Source organism: Pygocentrus nattereri, chromosome 1, assembly GCF_015220715.1.
Source record: "Pygocentrus nattereri isolate fPygNat1 chromosome 1, fPygNat1.pri, whole genome shotgun sequence".
In the NCBI taxonomy this organism is placed as follows: Eukaryota; Metazoa; Chordata; class Actinopteri; order Characiformes; family Serrasalmidae; genus Pygocentrus; species Pygocentrus nattereri.
Genome location: NC_051211.1, coordinates 49,705,815 through 49,729,507, shown reverse-complemented (window position 1 = coordinate 49,729,507; position 23,693 = coordinate 49,705,815). Strand labels below are relative to the sequence as shown.

The 23,693-nt window shown below is 41.3% G+C and overlaps 1 protein-coding gene across 4 annotated transcripts; it reads right to left on the bottom strand.

Annotated features, from left to right (window-relative positions):
- Nucleotides 1-74: 74 nt before the first annotated feature.
- On the bottom strand, nt 75-20,797 carry hcfc2 (host cell factor C2). Of its 4 annotated transcripts, none has more exons than XM_017698907.2 (17): nt 20,568-20,797; nt 19,686-19,834; nt 18,145-18,305; nt 17,037-17,245; nt 16,016-16,100; nt 15,292-15,398; nt 12,857-13,084; nt 10,921-11,145; nt 9,005-9,054; nt 8,710-8,785; nt 7,033-7,104; nt 6,677-6,708; nt 6,462-6,587; nt 4,612-4,797; nt 2,400-2,691; nt 1,002-1,077; nt 75-866 (listed from the first exon to the last, which is right to left on the bottom strand). In XM_017698907.2, the coding sequence occupies exons 1-17, from the start codon at nt 20,725-20,727 to the stop codon at nt 860-862; spliced, it is 2,241 nt and encodes a 746-aa protein (XP_017554396.1). In that variant the 5' UTR covers nt 20,728-20,797; the 3' UTR covers nt 75-859. The 4 variants fall into 4 exon arrangements, with proteins under 4 accessions (XP_017554396.1, XP_037395651.1, XP_037395655.1 ...); XM_037539754.1 differs by having other exon boundaries at nt 12,857-13,012; XM_037539758.1 differs by lacking the exons at nt 75-866; nt 1,002-1,077 and adding an exon at nt 3,017-3,047 and having other exon boundaries at nt 2,439-2,691.
- Between the last annotated feature and the right edge of the window lie 2,896 nt (nt 20,798-23,693).

The following is a 23,693-nucleotide window of genomic DNA, read 5'->3' as shown; positions in this document are numbered from 1 at the left end:
AGCTGTTATCTTTGCAAAGGGAGACTGCACAAAGTACTGAATGGTTGGGTGCCAATGATTGTGGCACACAAAGATTTGAGAGAAATCTTTATTTCCTGATAAGATATTTTTTCTTCAGTCATTGTACTTCAAATACAGGTTAGATATGATATGAAGTCTAACGTTTAGTGATTTGTCTGTTCAGGTACACCTGGTTCCACTCTTCTCTTGATTAACAGAGAATTGAATGAACACCAACACTCTGGCACCAGAACTGAAGAACTGAGCCACTACAGAACAGCCTGGAAGCAGTTAAATATTTGATTAGATTGAGGTGTATATACGTGGCGATACATCTGCTCATCATTGATGCCTCCAGCAAGAATTATGTACATCTTACACAACACAGAGGTGGAATGTCCAATCACATGTTTAGGCAAACTGACTAAAGACATCCAATTAGCTCTATTTATCACAGTAAGGCACAAAGCTCCCAGCTGCTAATTGGATGAATTCATATCAGTTGTAGGAGCTGAACAATGTTTCTGTTCCTATACACAGCTAACAATTCCATTAATGCCATTATTTGAAAGAAAACATCAACAATGACAAAAGTTCAGAGGGAAAAAAATATTGGTCCGTTATGTTTAACTTGTGAAAAACAAATACATAAAAATATGTACAATAAAAAAGTATTACAAATAAGTTACGAAGTCTAAATGTACAGCAGGAGGTATTAAGTACAAAAGGTATTGCTTTCCTGACTGCTAAAACAGCAGAATAGGACAAAGCCAAACACGTCTGACTTTCCAAGACACTTTCTGGCTCCAATATAAACCTCTTCATCACAGCTGACTTGAGAAAAGCTCCTCTGCAGCCTTCATAAGCTGAAATAAACAAATATAAACAATAGGTTAGCTTCAGGTTCACAGCTCTGAGGTGGAAACCCCAGAAAACACAGGAGGCGCTTTACAGATTTTCACCCTAAAAATCACATTAAAGCAAAGAGATTACATACTGACCTATCTGTGGTGTCAGCCTCAATGTTTGTGGGGCTGGTTTCGGCCTGAGATGTTGAGGACTTGAGTTTACTGGCATCTGTGAAGCAATAAACACTCATGTTAGCTCAAAAAGCTCCTCTTCCTCATTATGATGACCATATGAGATGCGATAAATTATCATTAAGTATTAATTCACTGTCCTTGATGTGCAGCATGTCCAGAAACCTTTTCTTAAACCTCTGTTAAGCAAACAGCAAAATAAAGCACCATTCCCTCTTGTGCAAAGTGAAAATAATGCAATACTAACGGCGACTTACAACAGAACAGCAAGCAGGTTTTTGTGAATGAGGACACGCAGTGTCACTGATGCACTGCTCTTCTGAAGCATCAAAAGCTATCTGACTATATGGTGCCCCCTTGTGGGGAATTTGTAGTCTGCAAAATGTGAGCGAGTTACATGAAGCGGTTCAGTCTAAAATCAGTCAGAATTCCCTCAACAGCTTTTTCTATTTGCATATATTTGTATGTATATATTTTAATTTTCAATATAAACCTAGAGAGATGAGTAAATGTGTATTAACACATTGATGTGTTAATTCCTTAAACAGCTCCTTGTGATACTGCAGATTTTTTTTAGCAGTAGTCATTGCTGCTTCATACATTGTTTTTTTCCCAAAAAATATTTCCAGGTTTTTTAAAACACATTTTTTTCAACATGTAGACACTGAACCAAATGCTATTGTTAAATATGACTATTTGCAGAAACAGAACATTGGGTTGGTCTCATTTATTAGTCTAAATGCTCATTATGTTTACATTTTCAGTGCAAGTCAAAGTATTAAATAAACGTTTTTGCTTTTTAATTGTATGATATTCATCCGTCATGGATAAACGGTTACAGACCACAAATCAGTACCTCAGGCTTAATCGGGCTGTAACAAAAACAAACAAAGGGGTAATATGCCTTAATATGTCTTTACCAAACAGGCAAACTGACACTAAGTGGGCTTCTTTTAATTCTGGAAAAGTGATAGGAACGGGGGGGCTTGGGGGGAGTCTGGCCACCTCATTTAGGAGCTGGAACATTAAGAGAGCTTTCATATACAGCTTGGATGCTTGAGCTCCTTTAGAGCTGCTTTTGGAGATGCCAACACCATCCGTGATGAAGCCAAGGACAAAGGAACCCTCTTACTGGCAAAAGTTCACAAATATGAAAGTGCAATTAAAATGCTTTATTGGAAAAAATTTGTTGTGCAAGATATTATTAGTTATACACACAAATCAAACGAATTGACTGTAGTCAGAAAAAACTGCTTGAATAAATTGCGTTCGGTGTGCGAAGGCCTTTAAGCTTCACATGTATGAGAACTCCAGATATATATATAAATGTATTTCTCTCCCACACAGACTCCCACTCACCTTGTAGCCAGCGGATCTGAGTGGCCGGGCCGTAGCCCTGTTCGTTCTTGGCAGCGATACGGAAGACGACAGCGGGCCGTGCTGAGCAGTCGATATGTGCATTACTCAAGTGCACAGCACTGACAGTACAGGAAGTCTTGGTGCCACGGTAGATGCGTATGAATGCCAGCTCTCCAGGCTTCTCTGCGCTACTGCCCCGAGACTTCCTCACCGCCAGATACATGGAGTATTCCTGAATCTTCCCTGATAGAGAAGTCGGCGACTCCCAGGTGATATGCACCGAGTCCGAAGCCTGAAAAATGAGGAAAGGTAAGTGTATCAGAAATAAACATAATTTTGCTAATTATACACAAATTCACTTCATATCAAATTACTTAAAAATGCCTATTTTATGTGAAACAATTTTCATTTTCATTCATATAAAATTCATTTTAGTTTCTTTTATTCTTCCAAAAGCCTCAAATGTCAGGTGGTATAATTGTTTAATCAGCTTACATGGTTGAATAATCAACAAAGGTAACTTGGTTATATAAAATTTCAAATGAAATAGTTTGGAATGAATTAATGTTTGAAAACCATGTTGTAAAATAAGGCAACTTTAAAAGTGCTCAACTCACTGAAAAACCTTTGTCCGCAAGTCCTTACTTCCTCAAATGTCAGGTGGCACAACCAAAAACAGAGGACTTTTATTTTTTGCATGCTTTTATGAAAGACGGGTATTGCATCTCAAATACAGTGCATTGCATCTCAAAGAAGACCCAAGACTCAAAGTGACATTCATGGTGCAAAGCCAAGCTCAGCAGTCCTTTCACAAATTTTGGACAGTTTATCATGTCAGGTGGTAGTGTAATTATAATAATAATATTAATTAATTATTAAGTGACCCTTATTAGTCCCACAATGGGGAAATTTCACCTCCGCATTTAACCCATCCGTGAAGTGAAACACCACATACACACTAGTGAGCACACACACACTAGGGGGCAGTGAGCACACTTGCCCGGAGCGGTGGGCAGCCCAATCCGCAGCAACCGGGGAGCAGTTGGGGGTTGGGTGTCTTGCTCAAGGACACCTCAGTCATGTGCTGTCGGCTCTGGGGATCGAACCGGCGACCTTCCGGTCACGAGGCTGGATCCCTAACCTCCAGCCCATGACTGCCCCTTAATAATAATAATAATAATAATTTATTTAAAAAACCAAGTATAAACTCAAGTTCAAGGACAAAGGTTTCTACATTTGTCTAAGCAGACGTCTGTTTGAAATTAGCCCAAAAAGTCAGGCGGCACAACCAGTGAAATGGTCAAATGGAGTGACCAGTGTAATGGACAATTAAAAGCCAACAACACAGGGTGATTGAAAAAGATTAATCCGATTTCAAAGCGGCATATTTTTACAACCGTGAGGCGCTTAGGAACCAATCACATACAAATTGGAAGCAGGGGGTCATAGAGTTTCAGTATGTCAGCATGTCAGCATGTGAGTGAACCTCCAACAGCTCAGAGCATTTGTCGTTGGTACCAACAGTTCCAAGAAAAAGGTCACCAGCATCACCAGAGCTCATGCCATGTGATTTCTGTGAGGGTACATTAAGGATTTTGTTGATTTGCCACTCCCAACAACACTGGATGATGTCTGAAATCACACTGAAGGAGCCGCGAGTACAGAGACACCCGACATGCTGAATCTGACTACGGCGCTGATGTTGTCCGTACAGCTGGAGGAGGTTCATACTGAGGACTTGTAAAAATACATAATAAACTTCATGCTCAATTAAATCATTTACAATTTACAGCAATGTTCTGTAATGATTTACAAGTGAAATAAATCATTGTGAAATCTGAGGAATATTTTTGAATCACCCTGTATTTAAGATATAAAATGCACATAGATAAAAGTCCACACACTGTATGCATGCAGACATAAAAGATGCACACTGAGTAATTTTTGAAAACCTTGTTTGTCACTGACCCATATATATATACTTTTTGGTAGCCTTTACAGAAAAAGCTGTTGAGGTCATGCCTATTGTTACTCAGCCTTTCATGTAATGCACAATGCACAACAATGAATTCTTAGTGCTTTTGTAATTTTGCTATTAACTTAAAGGAGGTCAGTTATATTTCTGTTTGCACAGAAATGTGTCACATCAGCTTGTGCCATCTATTGTATAAATAAACAATTTTCTTGTCATAGGGGAGCAGAAAAGTTGTACCTTGGTGATTTTGACTGCAGAGGGTGCACCAGGGAATCCAGGCTGACAGGTTTTAAACTCACTGACTGGACTGAAGTCTCCCTGACCAAGGCTGTTCAGGCCTGCCACTCTAAAGCGATAGCAAATGCCAGACGCAAGCTCCTGCTTCTCCCGTCCCTCAAAACTGTGAGGACCAGGCATCTTCCACTAGAGACAGAGAAAACAATGATGGAGACAGAAAAGACCCAGGCGACTTTCGTGTTGATCCAACTGAGCCATTATGGAAATGTCATTAAAATGCGTATTTATGGTTACGCTATAGATGTTCTTTCGCTTTTCAAAAGCTACAAATTTATCATACTTAAGGGACATTTTGAGTGGGAAAAAATGGGATACATGAACCTCACCCTACGTCACGGCTACATTCACACAGCAGGTAAAATTGCCCAAATCTGATTTTCTCACCAAATCCGATTTTTGAAAACAGATCAGCTCCTAAACTGACTCGCATGAGCAAAGGAACAATGCTTTATGTGAAGTAAACAATTTATACAGAAGTAAACAATCATAACTGCCAACGAACGCCAGTCGCTCCCGTAGCTTTCAGTTTCCACAGGAGCGATCATGAAGTTCCGATGGCTGACAACTCGGCTTATCACACTTTTCTCTTATACTACAGCCTCAGTCTCCTACGACCGCATTAGGCCATTTCTTTCAAAATCTCTTCGAACACAGAGCGGCTGCGATAATTTTTCTAATTGTCTTCTATTTTTTTGATACAGAAACATCAGCCTAAATGTTTGAGGTCTCAGAAGCGCAACATTATGATGAATGTGGGGCTGGATCGCCGTAAAAGTTGCATGAATTCCGATCTGGCTGGTCAGACTGAGTTGCACCGCCACAGATCGGATACGTATCGGATTTGTCGGATATCGGACTGTTCATATGTGCAATAACAACAATTGTGTGTGCAATAACTCAGAGGGACACTAACTTAATTTAAATAATTTAAATAATTGTAACTGCTTTATACCTGATGTTTCATATTACTATCAAAATCACTGCCACCTTACTATATTCTTAAGTACTTAAATATGGTGTACATACTGTAAATTCTCTATATTGTCTTAAATTATTAGTAAAGTGTTTATTTTTACATAAATGGCTGCAACTGTAACAACTGCAATTTCCCCCTGGGATCAATAAAGGAATCTGAATCTGAATTTCAGTACCACATATGAAAGCGTCTCAAATCGAAACTGAAAATGGCAAATTCAGTGTTCACACTGCCACACAGATGACACATCTGTGTCACATATAAAGGAAAAGATTCAATTTAGGCCATTTTTACCTCCTGAACAAAGCCCAAGTCTCTTTATTCAGTATCTCTCACTGCTTTGGCCTTGAGTTTCTGCCCTTTTTCTATCAGTCTTCTTCATGGCAGGTAAATGAAAGAAACTCGGCTACTTTGTTTTTCCAGCTTCCACAATTAAATCAAGCACAGAAATTCACCATTTTCCGTCAACTTTGTCCACTGTGGTCTTTTACGTGTCCGCTGTTTGCCCTCCAAGTTCAAATGACCAGTTCTCACATGTTGAAGTTCAACGTCACATGAAAGGAGCCTATTAATCTTAAAGAAAGATACAAAACAGCTGTGTTTGATGGATAAGCGTGCGGGGTGGATTACGGCTCTTTTGCGTATGGGGTCAGTTAAAGATCATGATGTGCTCAGACTGATGTCAGATACAGGCCACATTAAAATGATAATGTGAACAACCAAACAACAAAATCAGATTTGGGCCACTTTTACCTGCAGTCTCAACGCAGCCATATTCATTAGCGAGCAGCAGCATAAGTGACTTAACACTGACCTTGCCACCATTGGATGTCTGGTTGGTGCTCTCACCCTCAGAGGGTACATAGTAGTGTGTAATCTCAGCGAAGAGTGTTTTAAATACACCAACATCAAACCAGGCAGACTCTTCAGAAATCTCACTCTGCACAGCACAGACCAGACAATCAGCAGCAGGTTCAATAATTACAGCAATTACAAACGTTCTCACACACCAACAGTGCATGTTTATACCTGCTGAGAAGGGCTGGGCAGACTGTCTTGTTCTGGGGGATCAAACAAAATAAACGCTATAGGAGAATGAATTTTATGGAAGGTCTCTCTCTCTCTCACTCAGTCTCTCACTCAGTCAGTCTCTCACTCAGTCAGTCTCTCACTCAGTCTCTCACTCAGTCAGTCTCTCACTCAGTCAGTCTCTCACTCAGTCAGTCTCTCACTCAGTCAGTCTCTCACTCAGTCTCTCACTCAGTCAGTCTCTCACTCAGTCAGTCTCTCACTCAGTCTCTCACTCAGTCAGTCTCTCACTCAGTCAGTCTCTCACTCAGTCTCTCACTCAGTCAGTCACTCTCTCTCTCTCGTTGAGCTTTTACCTTGCTGCCAAAATGCTCCATTATGCTTGTTCACGTCCACAGGTCTCACACCGTCACTGTTCTGGCCATTTTCTGTGGATATAAAACAATCAGCAGGGTTTCTGCACAACTTTTAAAATTTTTCGAGCTTCGAGTACAGCTCGGCTTGACCCGCCATCCTTCAAGGTGCAAGGAAGACGAGCGTCGAGAATGTTCTCTGTACTGGCCCCCAGTGGTGGAATGAACTCCCACTGGCTGTCCGAACAGCAGAGTCTCTTGCTGTCTTCAAACACAGACTGAAGACTCATCTCTTTACACAGCACTTAAATGAGCATTGAACTATAAGCTGCACTTATTTTATTTATTGTATTGTATCTTATTGTTATTGTATTGCATTGAATGGCACAGAGTTCTGCGTTCAACTCTGTTTCTTTTTCTCTTGGTGTCTGCAGTGACATTTGTTTCTAGCAGTATCTGAGCTCAGGTCTGTCTTTTCTCTAAGCTATTGGTAACTAGCAAAGATACTTTCTCTAGATTGACAAAGCACTTCTTGTAAGTCGCTCTGGATAAGAGCGTCTGCTAAATGCTGTAAATGTAAATGTAAAATTAGTCGTTTTTAAGATCTAAACACGGGAAAATCTGTGGCCTTTACACCACACAAACTGAAATGTGACTTGTATGTATTTTTTAAATTTAATTTAAACAGAATGAAAAACCAAACACAGACAGCCAATTTGAGACATATGCACAGTATCATAGTCCCTGTTTAGAAAATAGAAAATAAGTTCCTTACAGATTTTAGTCACAATACCTGCCTTGAAATCAACAGGCAGATTTTATTTTTTTTATTTCTTTTTAGTGTCATAGCTCCGAACTGTTATCTGATTATCCATGGGTCTGTTAACTGGTTTCCTTCAGCTCTGGTTTCTCTTAATTGACATAAGCAGCACTGAGTTGAACTACTGTGTGAGTGAATGTCTTACTGGTCTGCTGGCTGCCACACTAGCAGGATGCCATCTGAACTGCGGCAGTGTTTTCCTTTCCAAGTTTCACGCATTAGCGTGCAAAAGTTGAAAGAAAATGATACTACAAAAGGCTTTTATTTTGGAGTTCGCCCCAAAAACACAGAAATAATTAAGTAAATACAGTAAGTAATAACGTTTTATTGGCCAATGTTTAACCATTTCTAAACCCGTTCTCAAAGGAAGTGCAGTATTATTTGTGGTTATCATCAAATACCTATTCTGCCTGGGGGCAACAAGAAGAAACCTGGAACCAAACCTCTGTTTTTATAACCAGGTCATATCAACTCCTTTTGAAAACAAGAAATCTGTGCTTCTTTATACTGTATTTATAGTGGTATTTATTCTAATGTTTATACTGACAAAAGACACACTTACTGATAAGATAAATGGTTTTAAACAACTTGCTTGACAATGTTCACACAAATGGAAACTGTCCTAGTCCTAAACTTACTGAACACTTAATTTCATACTTACTTTTTAAGCCATTGTAAATATTTAAGATAAATCCAATAAAATAATTTATAATTAAATGATCATGAATATGATTTAGTCTTAATTACTGATTTTTGAAAACTGATTATTGTCTCAGCTCTAACTTTAATAATAATAATAATAATAATAATAATAATAATAATGCAAATTGTATAGGGGACAAATCACAGCAGTGTCTTACTAGACTCTGGATTGAAGTCTCCTCTGCTCAGCTCTTCTGCAGCCTCACCCACTGCACCCTCAGACACAAGCCTCTCCTGCAGGACAATAAAGACTTCCTGAGAAACATTTCATCAGCCTCCAGGCTGTTAGTGTATAATAATGTGTGCAATCACTTCTTGTACCTCAACGTCCTTCCATATACATCACTTCTGCAAGACTAATGAAATTCACAGATAATGAACGAACATTTGTTTTTTTTTTCCATTTTGATATCGTTCACACTCCTGTTTTAACGCATGCCATAGGGCTCTGACCTGTGATGATGAGCTCTCCTCTCCCCCACATGCGCCATCTATTTCTCGGGCTGAAGGGGAAACACATTATAATACACCTGTTAGAATGAATAGACAACATTTGGGGCAGTACAACATTAGAAATACTGAGGTTTTCCACACATTATAGGCCCTTGTTGTGAAGTTTTTTCTGCTGTTTAAATCAGAGTTTCAATACGTTCTTTTAAAACTGCACTATGTATGTTTTGGGGATTTAGAGACCTCTCTGGTGGAAATGCGTCATTGCACAACACGTGTGGAAGAATTCTGCAACGTCAGTTGTGCTTCAAACCACTTCCCCCGAGCAGATGAATCTAATGATTGTGAGCACATTAAAAGTGTATTCAAAATCAACTCCGTTAAAGCTTGGTGAAGCTTCGTGTCGTCTGAGGATGTGAGTGAATCATCTATTGCTGTCATCAGATCATCAGTATAATGCCGATTTTGCGTTTTAGACCAAAATATTGAGCCGGGTCTTCTTTCTGAGCCAGGGTGTGTGGCATTAACAGACATCCCAACTTGCAAAAATTAATTTCAGGGAGACACTTCTCCGCCATGATGCTCCTTCTATCACTGAACGCATCCCGTCCAGGACTCACAGACTCTTTGGAGAGAACAGGCCAATCAGAACCCTCTGTTTTGCATGCGCTTCATGAATATGCACACGAGGGGAGCGCCGCTCTCTCCCTCTCCCTCTCTTTCTGTGTCTGTGTCGCCTGCGCGCGCGTTTGTGTTCCCTCTTAGGCCACTACTTCTGGATTCCGGGAGATTTTATCTGACTTCCGGGCATCAGGGAGACACTATTGATATGCGGGAGACTCCCGCGACTTCCGGGAGACTTGGTATGTCTGCATTAATACTTAAAGACGTATGACAGTCTGAGAAATTGCAGTAAAATCTGACTCTATGCCTCAGACCTTTAAATTATTATTTCGGGCAGTATGGGGTGACACACAGCAGCACACGCACACCATATTTAAGCATGTTTTTCTTCCGTACTCAAAAATGAAACAAAAATCTTACATAGTGCAGCTTTAACAACAGTTAGGAAAATAAAGCTCTTCATGTAGGGGTGGGTGATATGACAACAAATATTATATCACAATACTTCTAGACATTTTCACGGTACATGATATGCATAAAAAAAATTAGGTCTTCTCAGATTTAATAAGATGGAAAAGACAAATTGGAACCTGAAACGCCGCATATAACAATACTGTAATATCAACAGTAATAATTCATTAACAGAAAAAACAGACATAATTAACCTACAACCACAATGAATTCAGTGTTTTATAAACTGTCCTACACTAAATCCAGTTTAACAGGCCTAAATATCCTCACTTTGCAATAATATACACCGATCAGGCGTTACATTATGCGTACCTCCTTGTTTCTACGCTCATTGACCGTTTTATCCCTCACAGAGCAGGTACTATTTGGCTATTTATAATGGGAATGTGAACAAACACTAACACACCACCATGTCAGTGTTACTGCAGTACTGAGAATGATCCACCACCCAAATAGCACCTGCTCTGTGAGGGTCCACGGGGGTCCTGACCCCTGACAAACAGGGTAAAAGAGGGCTAACAAAGTATCAGAGAAACAGATGGACTACAGTCTGTAATTGTAGAAAGTATATAGTAAGTGAAGCTGATCAAATAGAGAGTGAGCATAGAATAGAGTGAGCATAATGTGTGAATGCCTGATGGGTGTACTTGGTCAGTACTCCTTAAGTTGTGAGATCCACAACATGCTCAGAAAAGTGCATTGTCAGATAATTTATCATGATAATTAAATATGGTCATAACTGTGAAAATTCAGTGTCCAATGAAAGGCACAGTGACCCTAACGTTTGATAGATGGTGTACATGGTTAACACCTGCCATACGTACTTGTCTGGACAGATAACTGTGGATGCTCCTCCACTATTTCATCACTGACGGATGGAGCTTGCATGGTTGGTGAATCAGAGGCTCCGGTGGGCAGGCCTGGAGACGGAGTGACAGACTGCAACTGAAGCAGGTAGCATTCAGCCGCTGGTATGGGCCGCCAGGCTACATGCACCATACTGACAGTGGACTTGACCAAGAACACTGGAGCTGGGATGGACGGTTTCTCTGTGTAGAGTGAAACAGAAGCCAATTCTAAAACACAACCTGAAATCAAAATGCACCTTTTTTTTTACCTTGTTAGTTTATGTCCATATTCCTATATGGCCTCCTGATTTTTGCTTACATCATCATACACCCATGGGCGGGGAAAAACAATATTAACCAATGATATCAATATCAATATACCCACCACCCCTAGGTACCATGCAGTGACCCTCCCATGTTTCAATCATTACAAATTCTGATTCTCATTGACCTTAAATGGTCCATATTACAGAAAACAAAACTTCCCTCACTTTATTGAAATAAACACAGTTTGATATAATATGTAAACATTGTTTCAAAAATGTACCATGAACTCTCCAGTTTACAGTCCACACATGGAAAGCGTACTACAAAACAGCCCGTTTTAAATTCACTGTTTTTGTGATGTCACAAACCCAACACAGCAGTTTTACTCCGCTCACTCACACTGTGTATTCCAGCCTGGACTGCTATTTTGAATGAGGCGCAATGCACAACAACCTAACAGAAGAGAGGCAACTTACATAGATCAATCTTAAAGGGACAGTAACAAAAAAACAGCCTGTTTAATGTTAAGCAATATAGAGGTTAGAAAATCGGTCATTGGCTTTCCAGGTCCTCCGACATTAAAAAGCACTTTGCTTTTCCATATGAACATTTTCCAGACAGTTAGGTGAAAAAAAATCCCTCTTTGCATTAAAATAGAGTGGAGTGAAAATAGCCTATAACTGCCAATTCACCAACTTTTGACCTTGAAGGTTGGTGCGCTGACAGCTGGTCACAGACAACACTCTAGCTAAACTAGTAGCTCAAGACAAGGCAAAGAAAACGATTTAAGATGAACAGCAATAATTTGGAGATGAACTGACTAATCTGCATTTATAAATCACTCCAGCTGGTTTGATTTAATCTGCAACAAGAAACAAAACACTAAAAAAGTCGCCAGCTTCTCCTCCGCCAGCTTCACGTTTGAATTTTACGAGGAACTGTTTTACTTTTGCGGGAATGTTCTCAACCAGAGATGCGAGAACAGCAGCTATAGTTGAGCTAAAACTTAAAACGGAGTAAAGTGAGTCTGTGTTTATGTTTAAATGAGACTATACTAGGACATCAGCACGTACTGAGACAGATTTACAGCCAAAATGGTAAAATGGACATAAAATGCTGTGGCTCCCAAGGTGGTATGATTTTTGTTAAAAGTACAAAATTCTTAATATTTGGGTTGCCAACCCCTGAATTAGATGACGCTTTGTCTTGTAAAAACACTATATATCATTATAATAAGTGCAAACAAGCATTACTGCAGTGAAAAGTGACAAGAAGATCGTTTTGAAAAAGGTTTCTAGTTAGAAGAACACAGATTTGCTTCCAGGTTGCTACTCAAAGTGCCTGGCCTGAGATTTGTTCAACTCTGTTAGCAGCAATTAATAGTGAGCACCTATAAGGAGAGGTTTAAGAATGTTTCCATGAACACAGACATAAAATCAACACTTGTTATTATTAATATAATTTATATTAATAATAATAATAAAAATAATATAATAATATATACATTATTGTAATATTAGTATTTTTCAGAGCAAATAAACACTCACTGCCCAGATAAATATCTTTATGTATGTAACTTTCCCTGGTGCTTTTACACTACTGTATATTTTACCTACAAAAAAAAAACCTCCTGTTATGATTTCACCTGTTTCCAAGTACCACAAATCCTTGCAGCACACTTGGAAGTTCCAGCTCTTTTGGTAGCCGTCCCGTCCACTCCAGATATACAGCCGCGTGCCAGAGGTTGCTGCACAGTGACCGGCGCGAGGCTTCGGCCAGCGCCTACTGCCCTCCTCCTCTCCTGCAGAGTGCACAACCACATCTGACTGCTGCTGCTGGCCTTCATGGTTCAGACTACACCAAGTCATTGTGTCTAAAGTGAGGTGAGACGTTATAATACAGTTAGACAATAATCAGACTATGGACTTTAACAGGTCAAGTATCATCATCGTCATCTCCGCTTATCCTTCTGGGTCACGGGAAGGAGCTGGAGCCTATCCCAGCAGTCAATGCGCGGAAGGCAGGATCAACAGGTCAAGTAAGGTTTGTTTATTTCTAGCTGTGTCTCTCTGTTAGAAGCTAATATTTATGTTCTAAGACACTATGGCAACATATTCAGGTGCTTTTTCAAATTCTAATGCAAGTTTGAAAAGCTAATGCATGTATTTACATTTCATTTACATTTGCATATTCGTTATTTTATATGTTCTTCACAGAAAATGAGCAAAGGCCAAGAATCTGAGGTTAAAATAATAATAAATCACTTTTTATTTTTGGTAAACATTGAAAATGGGTCCCAGAGACCCCAACACCACACAAGGGTTAAGACATGATTCAAATTCAAATGTAAAACGTGTATTTGCATTTGCATTCCCATTACACTGGCTTGGAAAAAAGTTAATATGGAAAAACAAAGTGCTTTTGCCATTTTTGTTTTCTTAATTGTCTGACTCAGAGAAATGTCAGAGTACCAGAGTACGTGGTGGTTGGTTGGTGTAGTGGTTAACACCTTTGCCTTCTACGCTGTAGACTGGGGTTCAATCCCCACCTGGGCAAACACACTACACTATACCAATAAGAGTCCTTGGGCAAGACTCCTAACACCACCTTGGCCTACCTGTGTAAAATGATCAAATTGTAAGTTGCTCTGGATAAGAGCGTCAGCCAAATGCCAGAAATGTAAATGTACCTGGACAGCCAATGGTGGACGCTCTTATTAAGGAGATGCAGCGCCACCATGTGTTAGCGCAGTCAGATGATTAGTTGGAAAACTGGGCCCAGCTCATTCACATCATTAACACAATAAAAATAAAATATCAAAAGCACTTTGCTTTTCCATTTTGAACTTTGCACACTCACATGGGAAATTCAGCTGTAAATACATGATTTAATTTGAATTTGAAAAAGGTATGGAATATGCTGCGATAAATGTCATTAAAAACCACAAGAACCACGTATGATTACATAACCATGTGCAAAAGTCTGGGCACCTCTGGTCAAATGCTGTTTTGTTGATTTCCTAAGTGTAATTAAGCTCATCTTAAGCTCATCTACAGAGAACACACTTCTGTGCATTTTAACCCACAATTATTTTTTATTAACTAAATTTAACAATGGGCGGCACGGTGGCGTGGTGGGTAGCGCTGTCGCCTCACAGCAAGGAGGGCCTGGGTTCGTTTCCCCGGCCGGGTGACCAGGGTCCTCCCTGTGTGGAGTTTGCATGTTCTCCCCGTGTCTGCGTGGGTTTCCTCCGGGTTCTCCGGTTTCCTCCCACAGTCCAAAGACATGCAGTCAGGCCAATTGGACATGCTAAATTGCTCCTAGGTGTGAGTGAGTGTGTGAGTGTCTGTCTGTCTGCCCTGCGATGGACTGGCGACCTGTCCAGGGTGTATCCTGCCTTCCGCCCGAAGACTGCTGGGATAGGCTCCAGCATCCCCCCGCGACCCTGACGGAGAAGCGGCTTAGAAAATGGATGGATGGATGGAAATTTAACAATCTGGGAAAAAAAAGGTTAAATGTGGCCTGTGCAAAAGTCATGACATATTTATAATCTTATATACTTAGCAAATAAATAGAAACTGCATGGTAAAATTTGACCAGATGTGTTACTACTACTACTACTACTACTACTACTACTACTACTACTACTACTACTACTACTAATAATAATAATAATAATAATAATTTAACTGATTATATAAGGCCTATTCACACCAAGTATGATTTTTTCAGATGGAAAACATGGATGCGATTTTTTTTAATGCAGTGAAACCTTCACATCAAGTCCAATATATAAAAAAAAAATAACACTAATGTGGAACGAAGATCGTGGAAAGAAGATCGAAGAGGAAGAAGAAAAGGATTTCTCAAGCAGCACCAACAAAGTTATCATTTCTCACTTAAGCACAACAACTAAAAGGCAGACACATAATACACCTCATTCTACAACTGGTGAGTGCTGCTGGTGAGGGAAGCAGCACTGCTTCTGCTTGTAGCTGGTCATTCTAAATAATATATACATCAACCTTGCTAAGAACTTTGTCATTAGGTATCATTAGAAAAACGCTGCTAGGTACGTACCCAGGTGTAGCACTGACAGCGAGTTTGTACAGATCCACTCCACTTCGGAAGTGTTCTGCCTGGCCTCCGTCTCCTCAACCGGCACCCAGCCTCCAAACACAAACATCCTGCACACAGATGAGGGTGGTCAACCATACAAGGGCCTGACTGATATGAATTTTTTTAATACAATACCGATATCCATTTTATTCCAATAGACGAAAATATCGGCCGATATGATTTTATATTGCGATTTTAGATTTATACTGAAATGGTTTTACAGTGCTTTACTGACTGACACTATGATGAGATCTCAATCTTGAAGTGATCTTGAAATCGTGAAAATGGAGCAACCCAGAATTCTTTGCACTTTGGTGTCTATTCATCACCCCTTATTTTTCATTAGTTCTCTTTGTAGAATTTTTTGGGGTTAGGACATGTTATGCTCATGCTCAAGGTGAGATCTGGATGCATGTTTTTTAATACATATCGTGATCATGTTTTGTGCTCAGATTGCTCAGAACAAAACCCCATATCTCCAAAATGATACCTTTACAGGAGAAGATAAAAAAAAAACTACTTTTAATGCGAGTCAATGGAACCAGATTTCTTTCCCCAAGTCATTCTGGGCTGTTTCTTTTGGTCAATTCATCATGTATCTTCTATACTGTTCTCTGCCTCAGTGTGTCAGTATAAACATTGAAAAGTAGCACTAAAAGAAAGCAAAAATAAGCAGTTTCATTACTGGTTTCCAATCACATTTGAAGAGTGCAGGCTCCTGGGTAGCGGGCATGGTCCTGTTGTTTGAGGTAACGACCATGTCATAGTCTCTGAAAGACACGGATATAGCAAGTGGTAAGAGATTATGGAAAGAGTGAGAGAGCAGACAAATCAAACAGCATGAAATCAAAGACATTCCAGAAACGCTCACCTCTTGTTGCCATAACTGCGCAGCCCCCCTTGTAGGAATAATTCCACATTCTAAATTTTTCCATTATAATTTGAAACCTATTGCTTTGTAATGCAATTAATTCTTGTTAAATAACAAATAAATGACAAAATTATTCTGGTCAGTTCAGCCTCTGCAGCTCCCCCTCAGGTTCAGCTCTGCTATAGGCCTGTATGACCTACATCTCGGACAACAAACCACCCCTGATGACAATGCCTGCTTTGTGCTATACTGAAAAATGAGTTTGTTATGGTTAGTTGTGTGAGAAATGGCCACAGCAAATCACAGAAATGCTCTAAAGTATTGTAGTACAAAGAGGGAAATACAGGTGAGGCAGTGGTTAATTAGATTAGTTTATGACTGTTGGTTAACGTGCCAAGTAACCGTTAACGTTCCTTAATTTTAGTTTGGAAAGCTGTTTGCACGGATAATCTCACCCATACAGCCCATCCTTCTCTGAGGTTATAAGATGAGACAGTTTGTAAAATCAAGCACCAGTATTGCTGTAATAATGTTAATAGGCTATGTTATGGTCACAGGGTAGTTAAGGTGACCGAGATGGACCAGTATTACTGTCCTTGTTCGTTTTCTATCTTAGTAGCTCCCCCAACCCTCCCAAACAGTCCATTCTATTGCCATGCTACAAAAAATCTCATCGTAAGTGAAAACAACTGTAGTAAATATATCCATTATTTCTCAGTATGAGACTGTTGTAAGATTATTTAACATATTCCTAGACATTCTTTTACATGTTATCTAAATTTGACACAAATTTGACCTATTACAACTCCTTCGGTCAAAAGCGCTCAGAGCTTACCAATGTCCAGCTGCCACAGGTCCGCTAGTCTCTTCCCACACATGCCCCCAAAAATGTAAAGCTTTGGGGAGGTGCTGCCCTTTCCGCCATACGCCACACAGGTATGCGACTCCCTGGGAGAGGGACCCCCGCCTTTCGTTTCAGGGATGCTCCAGCCTTTCACGCCTGACTGCGTCTGCAGCTCCAGCTCATAGAAATCGTCCAAGTATCTGCAGAGCGCCATTAAAGAATGAGTGCATGTGTGTCGACAGTAGGGGTTGCATAGACTAATCGACTAGACTCTGCAAGGGGGAGGTGTCGACTAGCTGGAAGGAGAACATAAATAAATAAATAAATAAATAAATAAATAAACAAACAAACACACACTACCATTGACCCAGGCATACGCTAAAGAACGCAGCTCTTCTGCGAAACAAACTTCGGCAGTCTGGAAATATGTCAAAAACTCTATCACGGACGAAAGAAGACGACAAATACCCAATTTGCTTGTCAGCTTTATAGTCAAAGATATTCGACCACGCTCTGCTTTTTCTGGGGAGGGGTTTATTCACAATTCACTTCTTTTGAGCCAAGCTACACAATCCCATCCAACCATAGCCTTCGGAACACAATCACTCAGCAGTATAAAGCTCTGACAAGTCGTAGCGCCTCATTCACACGATCTATGGACATCTTGGACTATGGAGCCGTACATCAGTCACCGCTCACTACAGACACGTGAGAGTTGAAATCAAGAGTGCTGGGCACGACAATGATGCCAGAAAGACATACTGCGGTCAAGAAGGAAGGTAAGGAATCACTGAAGATGGAAGCCCATCTTCAGCTGTTATTTGACATAAGATTTGACAATTTTGTTGCTGTTGTCAATCAACTTTTGACAGCACTAATAAAAAAAATAGCTCTTGAAGTTCTTTCTGCTTTAGCTATGGAAATTATGGCTAGTTGGCTACTTTTTTGACTAGTGGACTACTAAAAATGACTAGTTATGCACCCCCTAGTGGACAGAAAGGGAACTTGCACACCGCTGACATCACATAAGTGAATAAACGTCCGTTTCAATACAGCCAGTCTGACCGTGATCAGACAACTGACCCAAAATCACGCTCACCGTGGCACATTGCCATTCGGGTCCTCGCTGTCGTTGGCCAGCCCTCCAAACAAGTAGCACTTGCTACCATGAAGAGAGAAGCTGTGTCCGATCCGAGGGCAGGGGGGCAAGCCGTTCTTTGGGGAGCGGGGCTTCAGCTTCTTCCACAGCCAACGACTGGCCTGAGAAAACAAAGCAGGAACACAGAGATGCTTCTGAACTCAAACGTTTGGTTCTCCGTATTTCACTTCATGTCTCCAGATAAATGTGAATAGCTTCTCAAGGTGTTACCATTTACAGTGCTGTATTACAGAATATTGCATAACAGGACAAATACTGTATTAAATGGTCCACTTGGTCCTTTTTTCCCCCCACTGTGCCTGCATCATCATTCAGCGTTACTCTGGCAGCAGCACCGCACAGAAGTTAAAGCCCATAAACGATGGAAAAGCAACACATCTCACCTTTTTCACCTTCATCTCGCTCTAATAATGAAGCTGATCAGAGTTAATGATCTTCTCAGCGAAGCTCGTTCTACATTTATATTTATGGCATTTGGCTGACGCTCTTATCCAGAGCGACTTACAATTTGATCACTTTACACAGGTAGGCCAAGGCGGTGTTAGGAGTCTTGCCCAAGGACCCTAATTGGTATAGTGTAGGGTGCTTGCCTTGGTGGGGGATTGAACCCCAGTCTACAGTGTAGGTGGCAGAGCTGTTAACCAATACACTATCCCAACCGTTCTGCTCGTTAGTTTGTGCTGATGATGCACGTGATTCATTCACGAGACATCACTGATTAGGATGTGCGCATGTGGGTCATTTCAGGATGGCGGTTTGTTCACATTAATGATGAACTTGAATAACTTACCTAAATGAGTCTGAACCATCATGCCAGAGAGATCGGATTTGAGCAATGAGGCTTGTAATGTGAATGTAGCTTAAAATAAATGAACTCTGTTCTGATTGGCTGTCCCATCTTGTGTCTCATTCAAAAAAAACATTACCGTGAATAGGCGGCGCTAGACAGGTCTGAAGATATACTGTATACATCAGTTCTCGTGACATCACAAACAGTGAATAAAACGTTCGGTTTTGGTATTAAAACTTTACCAACACTAATACAGTACTTTGAACTCCCGAAGTGAAAAGTCAGGTTTCTGACCCGATATGGGCCCTTTAAAGCTAGTTTTGGGCTAGAATGCCTCTTTAAACACTGACAATCCACACAAATGAAGGATGAACTGAAGAGACAGGTTAAAGTCCGGGGGCAGTCGTGGGCTGGAGGTTAGAGAACCAGCCCTGTGACTGGAAGGTTGCCAGTTTGATCCCCTTGGCTGACGGTCCATGACTGAAGTGCCCTTGAGCAAGACACCTAACCCCCAACTGCTCCCCGGGCGCCGTGAATAGGGCTGCCCACTGCTCTGGGCAAGTGTGCTCACTAGTGTGTGTGTATGTGGGTGTTTCACTGCACGGACGGGTTAAATGCAGAGCTCTAATTTCACAGTGTGCAAACACAGAGACGAACGGCTGTTAATTCTACTCTATTCTAAGGTCCTCACCTGCAGCTCGTACAGGCTGTTGCTGTACTTGCCAAACTCCACCATTCCCCCAAACACCAGGATTCGGGTGCCCTCGCAGGCGAAACCATGAGCGGCACAGCCGGGGGGGATGTCCCCTCTAACTGCAGGCAGGAACCACTGCTTGGAAACTTGGCCACAAGAAAGAGGGTAGAAGGCGAATGTAAGTACAGTAAAACATGCGGGTTCTTTTCTCTGAATAAGAAAAATAAATATTAGAAATTAGAAATATTATTTAATCAGCTTCCAAACCCAACTGAAGCCAGTCTGCCAACGACGGCTTCCTATCTGAAATGGTGCAGCAGTTACAGCGGACGCCAGAATGTAGGTGCCCCGCTATTTAAGGTGGAACGGGAAAACTGGAACTAGAAGCTTGACTGAGGCGCCAGATGCTCCAGTATTTAAGGTGGAACAGGAAAATTGGAACTAGAAGCTGGACTGAGGAGCCAGAATACAGCAGCTGCACCATTTAAGGTGGAACGGGAAAACTGGAACTAGACGCTGGATCGAGGCGCCAGAATATAGATGCTCCACTATTTAAGGTGGAACGGGAAAATTGGAACTAGAAGCTGGACTGAGGCGCCAGATGCTCCAGTATTTAAGGTGGAACAGGAAAATAAGAACTAGAAGCTGGACTGAGGAGCTAGAATGTAGCTGCCCCACTATTTAAGGTGGAACGGGAAAATATGAACTAGAAGTTGACTTCAGCTTCTTTGGCTGAGTTCGGCTTAAACGCCATCAGGGCAGTGAGTGTAAATACAGTTCAGCAGCAGACATGCTTTATTTAAACGTGTTAGGCCCCTAAAGTATCTTATCCAGTGATTTTATATTGTATTCACCAGCACGTAACTAACTAACTCCCACCTGTGTTGTAAACATGGAGGTCCTCCGCTATTCCTTCATTTCCACCCCCAAACACGACTATCAGCTCTCGGATAGCCGCCGCTCGGTGTCCGTGCCGGGCCCGAGGAATGGGTCCAGTAAAAGACTGGACACGTCTCCACACCGGCGGTTCAGCGAGCATAATAACGGACAAAATAAGCGACGAATCAACTGAGAACCAGAGCGGCGACTCTACAGCGACATTGTACGTCCCGGAGTTTTGTATCTGATTGGCCGCCCCAGAGCTGGCGGCGTGCCGTTGTTAAAGGCAGCGCTCCAATTCAATGTTCAAGGCCCTATTCACTTAACCTACTTTCCTAGTTGTACTCGTCAAAGCCACCGTGTAGGAACGGGTGTTTTAGTGCGTTTTTGTTTAATACCGCAGTCCTTCATTACCTTGGTAAGGTTTTACGTATCACCACCCAAAAAATGCGGGGACGTATGAGGTCGGAGGTCTCGGATCTTTCCGAGGTCTAGGGCGAGTGAAGAGGGCACATACTCTCTGAACTGGAGCGGCCCGTGTGTCTGTTGTTCGCCTGTTGGCGCCTCGGCGGCCTTCCTCACTTTACTGCCCCCATGGTTTCGTTCATATTAACATCTGTCGCCCTACCGAAGGAGCCTATGGAGCCCCGCTGCTGATATCCTGTGCAAATAAAAATAATGCGTGGCCACGACTTAGTAAACCGTGGGAACGAGATAATCATCGCCTTAATAAGTCGTGGCCACGCGTTAGGATGTAATCCCCACGCGTTTGTAAGGCGTGGCCACGCATTATTTTTATTTACGCAAGATCATCGCTGTCACCAGCGGGTCTCCGTATATTTGTTTTTTAAGGCATATGAGAAAGTTTCCAATAATTATGCCTTAGTATCTCATAATACTGAGATGTGATCTCAAAAATGTGACTTTATATTTCACAATAATCTGTCATAATTTTAACTTATCGCCTTATAATTCTGACTTAGCATCTCAGGATTATAACTATGTCATAATTATGATTTTGTATCTCATAATTCTGATTTACTTGATCAGAATTCTGACATAGCATCTCATAATTATTTGATCTCTCGATTATGATGTCACAAAAAACGATTTCACAATAGTGATTATGTCGTAATTCTAGTTTAGCATCTCATAATTCTGACTTAGAATCTCATATTAATGAGATTTGATCTCATAATTATGACGTAACATCCCTGATTTTGGCTTATGACTTAATAACATCATAATGATTGTCATAATTATGACTTAGCATCTCATAATTATGACTTATTTGCTCATTATAATGAGATTTTGTTTATTATTATGAGTCATTATTATGACATACTCTGTTGTCTGTCTTGTCTTTCAAGTCTCAGAATTGTGAGTGTCCACCGGGAATATTATAGCAGCCTCCACTAAGACAAAAGACAAAAACTCTACAAAAAACATGAAACGTTTTTCATACGTGGAGATACTGAACACCACACTGAAGAGCACAGAGCCCTGGGCAGTGGGGTTTACACTGTGTGGTTAAACTCCATAAGAGGCTTTATCTGCAGGGCCCTGTTTCTTAACACAGGTCAGCATTCTTCTGCCTCAGTGTGTAATCTGTGCTGTAGACACCAGAGGTCAGCAGAGCTTTGCATTACATGGGCAGCACAGGAGCCTCATGTAATAAAATCTCTAGCCCATGACACGTCCTTCCCAACAGTGGAGCTATGTACAAATATAGTTAATCGGGTGGGGCATGTTAAGTGTCTGACTTTTGCTTCTTTAGTACTGCCTACAAAAGCTGATGTAGTGCTTTTTAGATACCTCCCTTTTTAGCCTTGTAGCTCCAGTGTGAAACTAAAGCAGACTTCAAACATGACATCAAACATGTCTTGGTTAATCGACTACAGTTGGGGGAAGCTAAAACTGTGTAAATTGATTTTTCTCTAAACTATTCCTTTAAATAATAAAAAGTCAGACATTAATGGTGCCTTCACTGATGTGCCAGTCATCCGTGAGATGTGCACTAATGCACCCCTACACCATCATTAATACTGGCTTTTGGACTGTGCCCTGATAACAACCAGAGGTGGGGACCTTAGGACACAGTGTCCATCCATCCATCCATTTTCTAAGCCGCTACTCCGTCAGGGTCGCGTGGGGGTGCTGGAGCCTATCCCAGCAGTCTTCGGGCGGAAGGCAGGATACACCCTGGATGGGTCGCCAGTCCATCGCAGGGCAGACAGACAGACACAGACAGTCACTCACACACAGGGGCAATTTAGCACATCCAATCGGCCTGACTGCATGTCTTTGGACTGTGGGAGGAAACTGGAGAACCCGGAGGAAACCCACGCCGACACGGGGAGAACATGCAAGCTCCACACAGAGAGGACCCCGGTCGCCTGGCCAGGGAGGACACAGTGTCCATGATTTCCAAAAATCCATGATTTCCAAATGTTTGTTATCAGACCCCCTGCGATGGACTGGTGACCTGTCCAGGGTGTATCCTGCCTTCCGCCCGATGACCGCTGGGATAGGCTCCAGCACCCCCCCGCGACCCTGAGTTAGAAGCGGCTTAGAAAATGGATGGATGGATGGATGGATGGATGGGTTATCAGACCACAGAACACTTTTCCACTTCCCCTCAGTCCATTTTAAATGAGCTCAGGCCCAGAGAAGGTGGCAGCATTTGGTTTCTTCTTTGTGTTTTAGAGTGTTAATCTGTGATTTGTAGATGCAACGATAAACTGTTTTCACAGAAAGTGGTTTTCTGAGGTTTTTCTGAGATGCTCTTTATATACCCAGTCATGTTACTGAACCATTGCCAGTTAACCACCAGTCGTGTTTTTAGCATTACACAACTTTACCAGCCTTTTGCTGCCGCCGTCCCAACTTCATTGGAATGTGTTTTTGGCATCGAATTCAAAATTGGCATATATTAAAAAAAAAAAAAACATTTCTAAGTTTCAACATTGGATATGTCGTCTTTGCATGATTTTCAGTGAAATATACGGTTTAAATCATTTGCAAATCATTGTGTTTTGTTTTTATTTGCATTTTGGCACAGTGTCCAAACTTTTTTGGATTTGGTGTTGTAAACTCAAGCAGTACACGGTACTGAGAATATGTAAA